Source organism: Aureobasidium namibiae, assembly GCF_000721765.1.
Source record: "Aureobasidium namibiae CBS 147.97 unplaced genomic scaffold scaffold_10, whole genome shotgun sequence".
NCBI classification, from domain to species: domain Eukaryota; kingdom Fungi; phylum Ascomycota; class Dothideomycetes; order Dothideales; family Saccotheciaceae; genus Aureobasidium; species Aureobasidium namibiae.
Window position 1 is genome coordinate 956820 of NW_013581199.1, and position 13017 is coordinate 969836.

The 13017-nt window shown below is 50.2% G+C and overlaps 6 protein-coding genes across 6 annotated transcripts; 3 read left to right on the forward strand and 3 right to left on the reverse strand.

Annotated features, from left to right (window-relative positions):
• Nucleotides 1-344: 344 nt before the first annotated feature.
• M436DRAFT_64669 (MFS general substrate transporter) lies at nt 345-2690 on the reverse strand (the record flags this gene model as incomplete). Its single annotated transcript, XM_013571288.1, has 10 exons — nt 345-499; nt 915-1178; nt 1241-1305; nt 1363-1495; nt 1558-1679; nt 1731-1817; nt 1964-2084; nt 2136-2214; nt 2267-2536; nt 2652-2690. The coding sequence occupies 10 exons, from the start codon at nt 2688-2690 to the stop codon at nt 345-347; spliced, it is 1335 nt and encodes a 444-aa protein (XP_013426742.1).
• A 482-nt stretch (nt 2691-3172) lies between these two features.
• M436DRAFT_48527 (NTF2-like protein) lies at nt 3173-3778 on the forward strand (the record flags this gene model as incomplete). The annotated part of the gene is made up of 3 exons (XM_013571140.1): nt 3173-3262; nt 3315-3459; nt 3513-3778. The coding sequence occupies 3 exons, from the start codon at nt 3173-3175 to the stop codon at nt 3776-3778; spliced, it is 501 nt and encodes a 166-aa protein (XP_013426594.1).
• A 613-nt stretch (nt 3779-4391) lies between these two features.
• On the reverse strand, nt 4392-5639 carry M436DRAFT_73615 (uncharacterized protein; the record flags this gene model as incomplete). The annotated part of the gene is made up of 2 exons (XM_013571444.1): nt 4392-4672; nt 4802-5639. The coding sequence occupies 2 exons, from the start codon at nt 5637-5639 to the stop codon at nt 4392-4394; spliced, it is 1119 nt and encodes a 372-aa protein (XP_013426898.1).
• A 359-nt stretch (nt 5640-5998) lies between these two features.
• On the reverse strand, nt 5999-7222 carry M436DRAFT_48126 (uncharacterized protein; the record flags this gene model as incomplete). Its single annotated transcript, XM_013571081.1, has 2 exons — nt 5999-6718; nt 6773-7222. The coding sequence occupies 2 exons, from the start codon at nt 7220-7222 to the stop codon at nt 5999-6001; spliced, it is 1170 nt and encodes a 389-aa protein (XP_013426535.1).
• An 870-nt stretch (nt 7223-8092) lies between these two features.
• Nucleotides 8093-10140, forward strand: M436DRAFT_24027 (uncharacterized protein; the record flags this gene model as incomplete). Its single annotated transcript, XM_013571041.1, has 4 exons — nt 8093-8261; nt 8382-8850; nt 8902-9285; nt 9348-10140. Coding segments are annotated over 4 exons (1815 nt in total), but the record flags the coding sequence as incomplete, so codon positions are not given.
• Nucleotides 10141-11715: 1575 nt separating this feature from the next.
• Nucleotides 11716-12516, forward strand: M436DRAFT_64673 (uncharacterized protein; the record flags this gene model as incomplete). The annotated part of the gene is made up of 2 exons (XM_013571289.1): nt 11716-11893; nt 11996-12516. The coding sequence occupies 2 exons, from the start codon at nt 11716-11718 to the stop codon at nt 12514-12516; spliced, it is 699 nt and encodes a 232-aa protein (XP_013426743.1).
• Nucleotides 12517-13017: the final 501 nt, after the last annotated feature.

The following is a 13017-nucleotide window of genomic DNA, read 5'->3' on the forward strand; positions in this document are numbered from 1 at the left end:
GCCCAACATGTGCCAGGGTGGGGTTCATTGAAACCTCCCCATGTGCAAAGATATGTCATGCAGAAAGCTATGGAAATGCACAGTTTCTTGACTAGATAAGAAGCATCGACAGAGAGCCATGTTGTTATCAAGTCTCTATAAACTAAGATCCCGCTTAGAAAGACCTGTGCATTTCCATAGCTCCAGACTCCACCTACGTGTTGTCGTGAGAGCGGGGTAGGAGTGACAGAAGGGAGGGAAGGCCGACCGCCTCTACTGCCGCCAGATGGCCTTGTACTTGCATCTATTCGTCTCTTCATCACGACTATTCACGTGCCATAAAGTCCCGACCCTTGTATGATGTCTCATGATTCTCTGTTGACCGTGTTCCATGTCTCGGCCCGACATGGAACTTCCTCTTTGTGCTGTACAGCCGCATGTGCATTTACTGTATCAAGTCTAATGAGCTTTGCTACCTCACCCTGTCCCTGTCCCTGTCCCTGTGCCTTCTTACTCAGCACTAAGCATACTTTTCGTTATCCAGCCATTGCACATCATCCACCGACCCTTCTCCATATGAGATCAAGGACAAACGCGAAGTGGCCGCATTGACCGATCGTCCTTCCTCCATGTCACATCCCTAGGCATGCAGCTATAAGGATGCACAATTCTTTTGCTAAGTATGAGCAAGGCTCTTGATACGGAATACAAATAACGCACAGCGTACAAGCTGAGCCAAAACAAATTTGTGGGATCGGAATTAGAAGGGGTTTCCTCACGCCAACTCATTTGAAACAGCATCTACGGTAGAAACTTCCTCATCGAGTGGAGCATCGATATGCATTGTCATCTCTCCGTGTGGGTTCACCAAGAAGACCGAAGCTGTATGGCTTGCGTCAGGACTGTGCTTGGGACTGTGATTCACTTGCACTCACCGATGATCGCAAGTAGGGAGAAGGCAGCCGCAGCTATCCAGATATACCTGAATGATACAAGGTATGCCTGTTTCAGAGCCGAAACAGCAGCGTCGATAATGGCTGATGTGATACCAGGAATCTTCATGAGGGCTGCCTGGTCGTTTTGCGCCAGAGCCTTGATCAATAGCCCAACGCTTGTCTGGGAAAGTCCCAGAGGTATGGTGGCGGAAGCAATCTTCTGAGGAAGCTCTGAGGAGAGCTGAGCATCGAAGATAGAAGTATCTGTCCGATACACGTAAGTGTCAGCATACCGGTCCTCGTACGGGGTCTTCTGAGCGACCTACAGATTGCCAGACCGACTGCTCCTCCAAAGGAACGAATAGCAAGTGTCAGACCGCTCGAGACCGCACTTTTGAGCACCACATCAGCACCTCTCGTTGCAGCAAACTCCCCGAAAACATCTTACATAAGCTTTGGCGGAGCACTAAGCTGAATTGCAGTGACTAAGGTGGTCAAGACTGATCCGATACCAAGACCAATAAAGACTGAGTATCCCCACATGGCCGTTCCATCCGAGACTCTTGCGGTTGCCATCAAGACTGAGCACCTCTATTAGTAGGGAACTAAGCTCAAGATAAGTCAATGCAGCCAATTGACTTACTCAAGAAGACGGTAAAGAAGACAAATCCAATGACAGACGGGGTCTTCAGCTTTCGGCTTCGGGACACATAGAAAGCAACACACACAGCTCCGGGGACCGAGATCAAGAATGCAACGGCAAATCTTCATTCCGTAATTAGTGTGCAGATGGCATGGGAAAACAAAAAGGCTTACCTGACAGCGGCGATGTAGCTATTCTCATCGTAGATGACGCTCATCTCGAACACGTAGTATACGGAGACCGAGAAGAATACTGACGGACTAATCAGCCTCTAAACAACTTCCCAGCAGTGAAACACCTCACCTAGTCCTTCTACGAAGATAGTAAGGAAACCCAACGCGCAATTGCGATCTGTCCTGCGGTATTGTCAATTGAGATTCGGCGATCCGTTCTGTTGTAAACTCACTTGAACAGATCGTGATGGATCACGTCATCTTTCTTGCATTTCCATTCGTATAGAGCGAACAGGATGAGAAGCACAAGTCCGACAATGAACGGAGCGAGAACATGAGAGTCCGTCCAAGGGTCTTAGAAGAATCTATTAGTGCAGCCTTTGGCGTATTCGAACTGCAGCTTACATGGATTCTTAGACCAAATCAGTCCCATGAGAAGCAACACAAGACCTGGTACGAAGAATGCATATCCGATCCAGTCAAGCTAATAATACAGACTTTAGTGATATTTTTAAGATCGAGTGATTACAACCTACTCGGGCGAATTTCTGTCTTGTTGAGAGAGACGCCTGGAGAGGCAGTGGTGGAGCGTTGTATGCGAAAATGAATACCAAGGCAGCAACGATATCCAGACCACCGAGGATGTAGTAAAACGTCCGCCATCCGTCCAACGAGGATCCAGCGATTTTGGCGCCCACAAGAAGCGTGAAGAGAGCACCAGCTGCAGAGGCCGCGGAGAGTATTGCCTGAGCTCCAGGTCTCCACCTACGGGGCAAGATCTCGGAAGCGATTGCGTACGCCAGTGGCTGGGATCCGAAACAAAGTCCTGCAACTACTTGACTCGACAGGGAGCAGTAGCTGCACGGTGATAGCACTGGTCGCAAGTGGGAAAAGAACTTGCATTATACCTGATGACCTTACGCTTTCTTGTAGCTGTGCCGAAGCCTGGATGGAGACCATTTTCGCTGAGATGTGGCAAGAGAGATGGGGAGCGAGATGTACACTGTGCTGTCAATCGACTGGCGACGTAGTGCCACGTATCATCTTTGATTTTCGACCCCCTGACTAATAATGCCAGTCATGTCTTCAATGGCTACATGTTCGGTCTCGGTGTTCTGGAGAGCGAGGCCGTCAAAGTAAGGTAGTGGTCCGTCCGCTTCCGCGCGCAGGATATCTCTTGGACCCTAGTGTGGTTCCTCCACTTCCCGGTGTTTCCGCACAGCTAATTTGGAGGGAGTCGTTGACTACGCGTCAGCCATGGTTTCTGCTACTAATTACTACTGTGCTGGTCTCGATCGGCAGTATGACGGCCCGTAGGCTATGGTCACCACTTTTGACAGGCTCAAACTTATATAAATGGTTGTCTTGACCGAAGATTCTCTGCCGCCGAATCTCTCCAGTGTCGATATCATCTGTCAAGATCGCAATTATCTACCTCAATAATGACTACGTCCCCTTCTACTCATTCATTCCAAGACGATCAAGACTTTAGACGAATCTCATGGTCGTGGGCAAAGGCTTATGATACAAAGGTAGAACGAATTCGAATATTGTCATGTACTCATACTGACCGGATAACCATAGGATTGGGCTCTGCTGCGATCGATCTGTGCACCCACCGTCCAGTGGCTCTACAACAGTCTGAACGCACAATTCGTGGACAAGCAGATGACAATCGATGAATACGTCGAAGAAATGAGTGCGATGACTGGTCTGGGAGATCCGAGACGTACTGTGACGCCAAACCCACACAAACTCATGTCGTCGACTAATATTCTGCAGTCTCTACACAACATCTACTAGGAGCTGTGGTATTCGAGGAAGTTGTGTTCAACGGACAGTGTTACATCGTGGGTGATTGGCAAGCGCAAGCCTCACATCGCCGAATCTTAGCAAATGGAGAAGTCCGAGTATGGGATGGCTTCAGCTATGTAAGACACTACTACGCCAGAGACGTAAACCACAAGTGGCAGCTAGCCGGCGTACAACCGCATACTGTACTGATCTCGGACGGTCACCCAGGTCTCGTTCTGGGCAAATTCGATTAGATGCATAAGTCGGTTTCGTATATGAGCACAGGCCGCCCATAGTGTTGTTTACTACGACTTAGAAGACGAGGTTCGAGCATGAAAACTTCTTGCAAAACATGTCTGTCCTCTATGATTCACTTCGCTTCCATTCTCCGTATTGTGAACTATATTAGAGGGCTGAATGGCGGGCTCAAAGGCTCCTAGACCGCTATTTCGGCCAGAAACCACGGAGATTGCTTCTCAGGACTACCCTCAGCATTGGCTTGAAGTATCACAATCTGGATGAACAATCATAGGTGTTTAAGCCCGACTATGTTTGGCCAATCGTTAAGTTTGAGCAGTCTTCCTTGTTGCTGTACAAATCGTCGAGCTGAGTGGAATTTGCAATGTCCGAGTGAAACTAGCAGGAGCTCGAAAGCACAGGTCCATTTTCGTGGAAAGCCCGGCCATTGAACATCGTTTGGTCGCCGAAACAGAGCTCGGAACACGAAACTCGCTCCTCCACATCTACACGGTTTCCCCCATCGCACCGGGACCATGTGCAAATCAGAGAAAACTTGCCCACTCAGAATCGAGCATGATACTTTCATTCTGCTAGTCTACTGTTGATTACATGACCAGGTGCAGGACCTCAGCTATCCTTGACCGCCATGAGGACCGCCGCCTGACACCGTCTATGCATTGAAAGTATAGCCAAAGGCGTTAATAAGACTTCCCAGGCAAGAAGTATGGGTAAAGCCTGATAGAGTCGATTGTTCCCACCAGACCATATCTGTATCAAGATCTGGTAAGCCTCATGCCCAGGAGCGGCGTATCCGATGCGGTAGAATCTGGGTGATAACTCAAACGGGACCAACATGCTGGTGACGTTGAACATGACGTAACTGAAGATGAAGAATGGGATGAACTGAACTGGAACCAAAGCAGTCACGACGTCGGCGTACAGGAATGCGAGATGGTTGTATAACCAGAACACCAGTACCGCCAGAAATTATTGGCTGGCGCTAAGCGTCCAGTCGTCCATGAAAGCGAAGATCAGACCACTTGCGCAGATTGCACCGATGAAAGAGTATACGAAGGTGATTGAGGCGCGGAAGAGGTAGTTCCAGACAAATGACTGGCGACCGAATAGCTTGTTGCGTCCACAGAGGATATTCAGCGCCAGTACAAAGAAGAATTGCATCAATACCGTATATACCATTCCAACGGTGTTGTATATGTTTCTTGCACCTTGGTCGGTTTCCTTGATGTTCAGAGCAGTCGAGGCTATAGGATGCAAAAGTGCGTAAACAGCATTTGCGTTTCCTTCGACAAATTTGAGATTCTGCATCCCGTTGTGTTCCTGGTACATAGCGTCTGCCTCAAGTACGAGGGCTTGAAGATTGGGATCGATGTATCCTTGTTCAATGGAAGCGTACCTTGCTCCGTTGTATATGTAGGTCAGGGCGTTGGTGGGATCGTAGTGTACGGTAGTATCGTTGCTTCGCAATGCTGTATCCAGTCTGCTCGAAGCTCCTGAGTGGCTGTATATGGCGGCCCAGAAATCTCCAACAAGGACAGCGCGTCTGATGTCGGACGGCTTAGGATAGTCGCTCGTGCTGTACTCCTCGACCGATGGGAAGATATCAGATTGGAGAGCGTTTGCTGCTGAACGAAGACTTTGGCCGATGGCACCCTGGTCGTGATCTACCATGAGGAACTTCAGATTATGAATCCTCTGTGCTTCGTGATACAGTGCTCCGTTGAGATAAGATATGTCAGCCAGAAAGAGCAGCTGAACCACGGTGGCAGTAAAAGCAAGTGTGATGAAGAACTTAGCGCTTCCCTCGGTCCAGATCCTTTGGCGCGCTCGAGACGAAGGCTCAATGATACGATTCATCTCTCGCGAAAATTTGTTGGTGAGACTTGAAAGCGACTGGTCAAAGATTGATCGCTTGTCTACTTGTCGAGCATTTCGGATTGCTACTGCAAATGTATCAAGGATAGGTAATACCAGCATTATCTCGGTCTCGGTGTATTCGGAGCGCGAAGCAACCGTTGACTTGAAAGCCTGGCCACTTCCGGAAGTTGGGCTCCGGATATCATCTTCTCCAGTTCCGGAACCATCCTACAACAGACTCATTCCAAATTTTTGGACATGATCGCATGCCCTTGCACTGTACAGCCACATGTACGTTTCCTGCTCGGGTGTCATGGGCTTTCTCACCCCACCCTGTCTCTGTATCTGTACCTTTTTACTCAGCACCAAGCATACTTTTCGTTATCAAGCCATTCCACATCATCAACTGCTCCCTCTCCATACCACCTCAAGCTCGCGATACTGTCCTTTTCGCGGTGAACAACCTGTACTGTCGAAACCAATTGCTTTGCGGCGGCTAAGGTCGCAGACGTAGGATTCCAGATATCGACCGAGCCCATGTGCCACTCGCTGGCGTCTGCTTGAGCTGCAGCCAAGAGCGATGCAATGGCTGCAGTCACATATGTACCCTTGGCCTTCTCTACGCCTTCATCTGATGCAACGGTTGAGTCGATGTATTCAGAGTCTTCCACTACAAGTCGAAGAATGTTCATGGTGTTGTCTTTGGTGCTCTGAGGGTCGCTGTTGTACCATGTGCGCATCCAGACACACCATACTCGCTTGCCTTTCTCAGTGCCGACAATAGCTCCCTTGACCTCAGGAGCTTTACCATACAGCTCATTTGATACAAATTCCTCGCGAGCATGATGCCATGAGAAAGTTTCGACATCAGGTATGATCGAAGCGATCGTCTTGCCTGAGGCTGCTGCATTACTCAGCTTCTGACGCACCAACCTCAGATCGATAGCGCAGAGTTCGGCCAGGTCATTTGCGTACAGGGGTTTAGCTTCTGGCAAAGAGACATCTGGTGAATCTTTCGATGGAGGGAGTGAGATGTGGGCAGACGGGAATGGCTTCCACTGATGGGCGGCATAGAATTGCTGTCAAAGTCAGTATCGATACAGAAAAGACAACACCTCTCCAAGTTTTTTTACCTTTCCAATATCTGAATACAAGACGCTGAATAAACAATCCTGGCCTTCTGTTTGCCAGTTTTGCAGTTTCTCACCCAAATCTCTAATCATCCTTCCCGCGTACCCCTTACCACGATACTCCGGAGGGCAAAAGACACTAGCCACACCGTGGCAGATGACGTCCTTGATCTGGCCGTCTTGGACAACAAGAGCCTTCTTGCGAATGGTCTCGCAACTTGAAAGCACAGCACGAGGGTTGCCGTCTTTTGTCACTAAGGCCCAAGACGTAAGACCTCCATCGCGAATCAATTTCTGCTTGCCGAGATGTTCTTCTCTCCCCAGGTATGCAGGAAGAGATAGAGCGCCTTTCCATTCGTTGCTGTTCAGTCTGGTTTGTTGCACAGCTTCTTCGTGGCTTGGCTGGGTGAGCTCGATGTCGGAGCTCTTGCCGTCGGGTAGTTGAGCAGACATGATGTGATAAATATATCTCGGAGAGTATTCTAGTGTAATATAAGAACAACAGATGAGGTGTTTGTGAGAGATGATTAACACGCCCTGGTTTAGACAAGTCACGATGGCAGCGTATCGGCTGCGAGTCCGGCCCAGCAATTTTGCAAATAGCGTCATTGTTTGGCTTCGCTTGTGCTTTTGGAGTTGTGGCTCGACCTCGAGCGCTCCTGCTTGGTTTTATTCTCTGCACTCACACGCATGGAACCACAGTGTTGGGCGAATCAGGCAAGTATAATTTTAAGGCTAGCCGGCTGCTAGTTCATGCCCAGCGTACACCGTCTTGCTTCTGCATCGCTTTTGTGACACGTAAACGCCGTCGTCGGCAGGCGGAATGACAAGGACAAGGCTCCAAAGCACCTTCCTGCCCGCTGCCCGCCCTGTCGTTGAGAGAAGTCAGGCTTTGAAAAGCCCACGACTGCCCCTCATACCTGTCCGGTGTGTGAAAGCCACCCCACCGTACCTTCCTGCTATCGAGGGCCCTCAATCTGTGACTCCGCGTTCCTTGTTGTTTCCCGCGTCATCGGCCATCTCAATGAGAAACCACTCGCTAGCAACACTTCCCGTCCGCCCTATATCTTTCCAAACAAGCACAACAACACATTCGTGACTACACCTGCTTAGATTTACAAAGCTACACTCATGCTCTGACTCGAACCTTTTTTTCGGCCTCCGAATCGCAACTCGTTGGATATCTCGAAGCTTGGCCGTCATTTTGTCGACTCCATCGGCCGCACCGAGTAATTCGGCCACCCTCCCTCACCTGCACAGCCGCGATCTGCGCAGACGCGACCTATACCAGAAATCCGAGCACTGGCCGGCGTCACCTGAGTCATGGCGCCTGTGAAGAGGACTCACGATGTCATCTCCATCCCTTCAGATTCTGGTGAGGACGACTTGGTACAACTCGCACGACCACACAAGAAGACACGCATGGACAAGTTGAATTGGGGTCCAGCTTTCGAAATGGACGACTACATGGCTCGGAACAATCTACATGCTGGTCCCGCCAAGGTCAAGGACGAGCACAATGCAACCTACAACATCGACGAAGACATTGCACTGAACGAGGGTAGGAGAATATACGACATTGACGAGTGGCTCGCCGAAGGAGAGAGGCAAGAGCGGATGCGCAACGGTTCCATCAACGACGACCGCAATGCTGCTAACCAGGCCGCGCCAGGCGCACTTGCACCTGTTCCTCCAACAGCCCACGATCACTTTGTGCTTGGCCTGCCTCACCAGTACCGTCCCTTTGCTAAACAGGAGGCTCTCAATCTTCAGGACGATTCGATCGTCATCACTGACACAGCGCCTACCCCTGAACGTAGCAAGCTGGACCAAATCCTTGATGTTGTCCCCGATGTCTCACACGATCATGCCACGCAACTGCTTGAAACACATCATGGCGACCTTGAGAAAATTCTGGACATGTTGCTCGAGGGCAAGTATCCCAAGGAGAGTGAGAAACGAGCCGCCGAACAAGCCGCCAAAGAGGCGGCCCTGAAGGAGCAGAAAGCCGCCGAGGAAGCGGAGAAGGAGAGCCTGCTCAATCCCCAGTGCACTCTCTCGGGCAAGATGAAGGATGTCATGTAAGTGATTCAGGCTGTTCACCATTCTCCAGACCCACTCACTGTCTCTAGTATTGAGTTACTCAAGGATGAGTTCAACACGATCCCTGTCAAGTACATCAGGGAGGTCCAGAAGGACAAAAAGCATCTCTACGCAACCTACCTGGCGCTCAATGAGGCAAAGCATACTGACCCTTGTCCATACGGCAAGACGCCATGGAGGCCAAACAGAGATCCCGACTTCGACATTCTTCAAGCCCTCAGACACGACTCGGCAAACATACCACACGTCAAGCAACAGTTTGAGGCTGCCAGAAAAGCTGCTATCGAGGCCAACTGTCATCGCCGCAAGACCACAACCCAGAAGGTCAGAGCAGAAATGGAGGCTGCTGAAAAGGCTGCGGAAGAGCTGAACGCCCTGGAAACTGCCAAAGCCACTGGTACCGTCGTCGAATGGTCAGTCCTCACCCCTCGCTCAGGCTTGTACTTGTTGTAGACGGTCGCTAATTCTCTACCAGTGCCGCCTGTTATGATGAGTACGCCCCTCACAAAGTCGTCGAATGCGACTCTGCGGACAGGCATATTGTGTGTTTCGACTGCATGAAGACTTATCTTGGATCCGAAGTCGGACAGGGCAGCTCTAAGCTGACTTGTCCCGGTGGTTGCGGAGACACCTTCCGCGAACCTCAACTTCGTCTGATCCCAGATGTCGACGCACTGACAGACAGACTCATGCGCATGCGTCAAGAGAACGATCTTCGTACTGCCGGCATTGATGATGTTGAGAGCTGCCCCTTTTGCGACTTCAAGTCAGTCTGTCTACCCATCGACGTCGACTTCGAGTTTCATTGTCAATCTCCGACCTGCAAAGTCACCAGCTGTCGCAAATGCAAGGATAAGTCTCATATCCCCGATTCCTGCGAGGAGAATCAGCGTAAGCGAGACAAAGAGTCTGCTCTCAGCCATCGTCACAGGATCGAGGAAGCCAGAAGCAAGGCTCTCATCCGCAATTGCAACAAATGTAAGCAGCCTTTCATCAAAAGCGACGGCTGCAACAAGATGACCTGCCCTCAATGCGGCAACTTGCAGTGTTATCTCTGCAGCGTTGACGTGACCGCCGACTACGCTCACTTCAATGCTCCCCATTCGAAATGCCCTGTATATTCGGCGAACATCAGCCTCGAAGACCAGCATGCCCAAGAGGTCAAGGAAGCTGCTGAAACTGCCCAGGCGGAGGTCTTGCGCGAGCACCCCGAGCTTGACCAGGAGGATCTCGACATCAGATTTTTTGACACTGCCGTCGAAGCTAAGAATGACATGGCTGATGACAATCAACACGATTTGCGCAACGACGTCGCCCAATTGGTTTATCGTGGAGAAGTCGCCCGACGCCGTCGTCGCCGTCATCAACCTCAAGGGCCCCCAGCCGTCAACAATCCGGCTCCACTTCCGCCTCCCGTCCTACCACCTATTGGTGGAGATCACAGAGTTGCTTATGATCCTGTTGCCGCTGTCCAGGCCGCAAGGAATCGTCTAGCCCGAGAGCCCGCACACAATCTCAACGCTCAGCAAGCCAATGCTGCTCGCTTGGGAGGACCAGACGCTGCTCTTGGTCTATTCGATTTCGGTTTCGATGGTACTCATGACGCTAGAGACATGTTCGCACGCCGGGACAACGCCGCTCGAGCAGGCGCAGACATGCCTGATTTCCAAGAATTTCGCCAAGCTCCGGCAAATCAACCTGGATGGATGGCAAACTACAGAGATCACAGAGACAACCGCAACAGACGCTTTGCTCCTGAACGCCTGCAGAATCCTCCAGCTCAGCTGCCCAGGCTCAACACTGTGGCCTTCATTCCTCTGCCCGCGCCCATTCCTGTCCCAGGCTATGGTGTTCAGGTCAATCGATACGATGAAGGTCTACTTGAGCCTGACTTCCACGCGCTTCGCCGTAGAAATCCCAATGCTTGGTAGGAGTGTGTCTCACGCAAAGCGCAGCTTCGTATCAATCTGAACCGACCTGACTCAACAAACCGCCGAACGAAACAATGGCCGCACAGAATCGCTTCTTGTCAATGGATTCTCAACCTTCTGCTTGGAGCATCTTTCCCCTTATCTTTTCTTTCTTACTCTTTTCTCGTCCACAAAAAACAGCATGCAACCCATGGGGGTTTGCGGAATCCTCTTTCCTCTTTTTGTAAACGGCGCGGCGCAGGAAGGCGTACATGATAGTTTTCTCTGGGGTGTATCTTTGCATGGCGAAAAAAGGTGGTTCCTTTCTTATTCTCGCACTGGGTTGACTTTTTCCTTCTGCATCACAGTAGATGGGTGAGCTCGTCGTGTTGCAACTTCTGTATCCGTAGACTCTTCGGCTTCAATATTTCTCCTTTCTGATCCATAGACGATGCTAATAATCGTTCGTTCTCATGTCTGCACACCGTGCTGATTTGAGCTCGATCTGATGAAATTATTGTGCTCGCACTTGATTCGAGAATCTGCGGCACGGCGTCATTTGCCGCTGGGTAGCAGCAATCACTGCGCATCGCCTGTAACGTATTTGTTCAATTCTTGTTCGCTTCAGGAACCATCCCAACAACGTTGTTGTCTGGATTTACTTCACCGTCATTCGCATTTCCTGCAATTAGCTCCAGAGAATAATGTCAGGGTGATGGCTACAAGCGGCAGCGAAAACTTCTATCACTGCAGATAATATCGCGTCCAGGACTCCAATCTTAGAAGATGGCCGCTATTGGACAGCACGGATTAGGCTACATATACAAGGCTGCATCATGCAGCTCAGCCACACTGAGAGCAGTGTCCCCAGATATAAGTTCTAGATGACCTTGTGTCAGCGAACTCGCGGTTCCCAGTCACTGCTTTGTCAACATGGCCAAACCCAACCTCGAGGCCGATTGTGCAGCAGTCGAGACTTTGGAAGATGGAAAGCAAGATCAACATATGCCGATGTTTGGGAAATGCTTGGACATCACAATGAGTGCCATTGCGACGACCATCCCAATTCTTATTCTATCTGTCACTCTTCTGGCACTCGTCTTTGGCTTTCGTGTCATTCCAGAGCCCTAATTGTAGTGCTCTGCAACACCACCATACTGGAAGTAAGCTATACCTCTATCCAGTGGCAGCATAATGGATTTTGGGCATGTAGCTAGCAATGCATCGACCGCCAATATCTGGCAGAGCGTCATGGCATATACCACGGTAGGGAATTCCAACCTGAAGCAGGCCGCCAGTGTTGCAGCCATGGGCGTCGATTCGCAGCAATTCGCAGACGACATGGCGCTTGCTTTCAGCAAAACAGCACTGGCTATTGGATCTCAGGTCGTCGAAAAGCGGCCAGTCGGACGTGCTCAGAAACGGTCTCAGTTTCTCGTGGCCAAGATTCCAGCTGCTCCGTTGTATGTGCTCGTCGCTGTGAACATGCTCGTCGCTTTGGTCAGTATAGTACTCAAGGTTGTTGCGTTGAGAGTCTGCAGAGGCGATGTCAAGGAAGTTCAGAGTAGTCTTTCAATTCATGGTCTCGTTGCTGACCGACTCGAGGGGGAATCAGCTAGACTTGCCGGTAGGGATGTTTCTGAGTTTTTCCGCGAATCCAAGGGTGAAGGAACTGCGAAGGTTGTTATGGACAAGACTGTTGAAGGTGGTTTCGAGTACAAGACCAAGGACTGAAATGGGTGGTTAACTAGCACGGACCTAGGATTACCTATATGTCGAAATCTTTGGAAAGCATCCTGCTGGGAAGGATGTTCATCGCTACTACTTTGACTACCGTCCATGAGTTATCTTGTTCGTTGTCCTTTCCTTGTTTATGTGGTCTTGTCGTCGTATCTACGATGGAGTTGTTGAAATACCGACTTTGTGAGCCAAACGACGGAAGTTTGGAAGCAGTATACTCGAATAATGAGTATTAGTCCATACAATCGTGTTCAAGGTATCTATATTGTCCAGAGAGTGGCAGCATCAGATGACTGATCTGAATCACTGATGGACTACGAGACCAGAATGCATCAATCACTGTCTTCAAGAATGCTCTGGGAGTCCTCCTAATCATGACGTGCTACGCTGACGACCCTGGTTATATGTCAGTCCGGAGACTAGTATTCGGCACATGATGTCTGATCCATTCATACTGAGATATCTGCCTGGACGGCATTGCTTCGTTGCATGAGC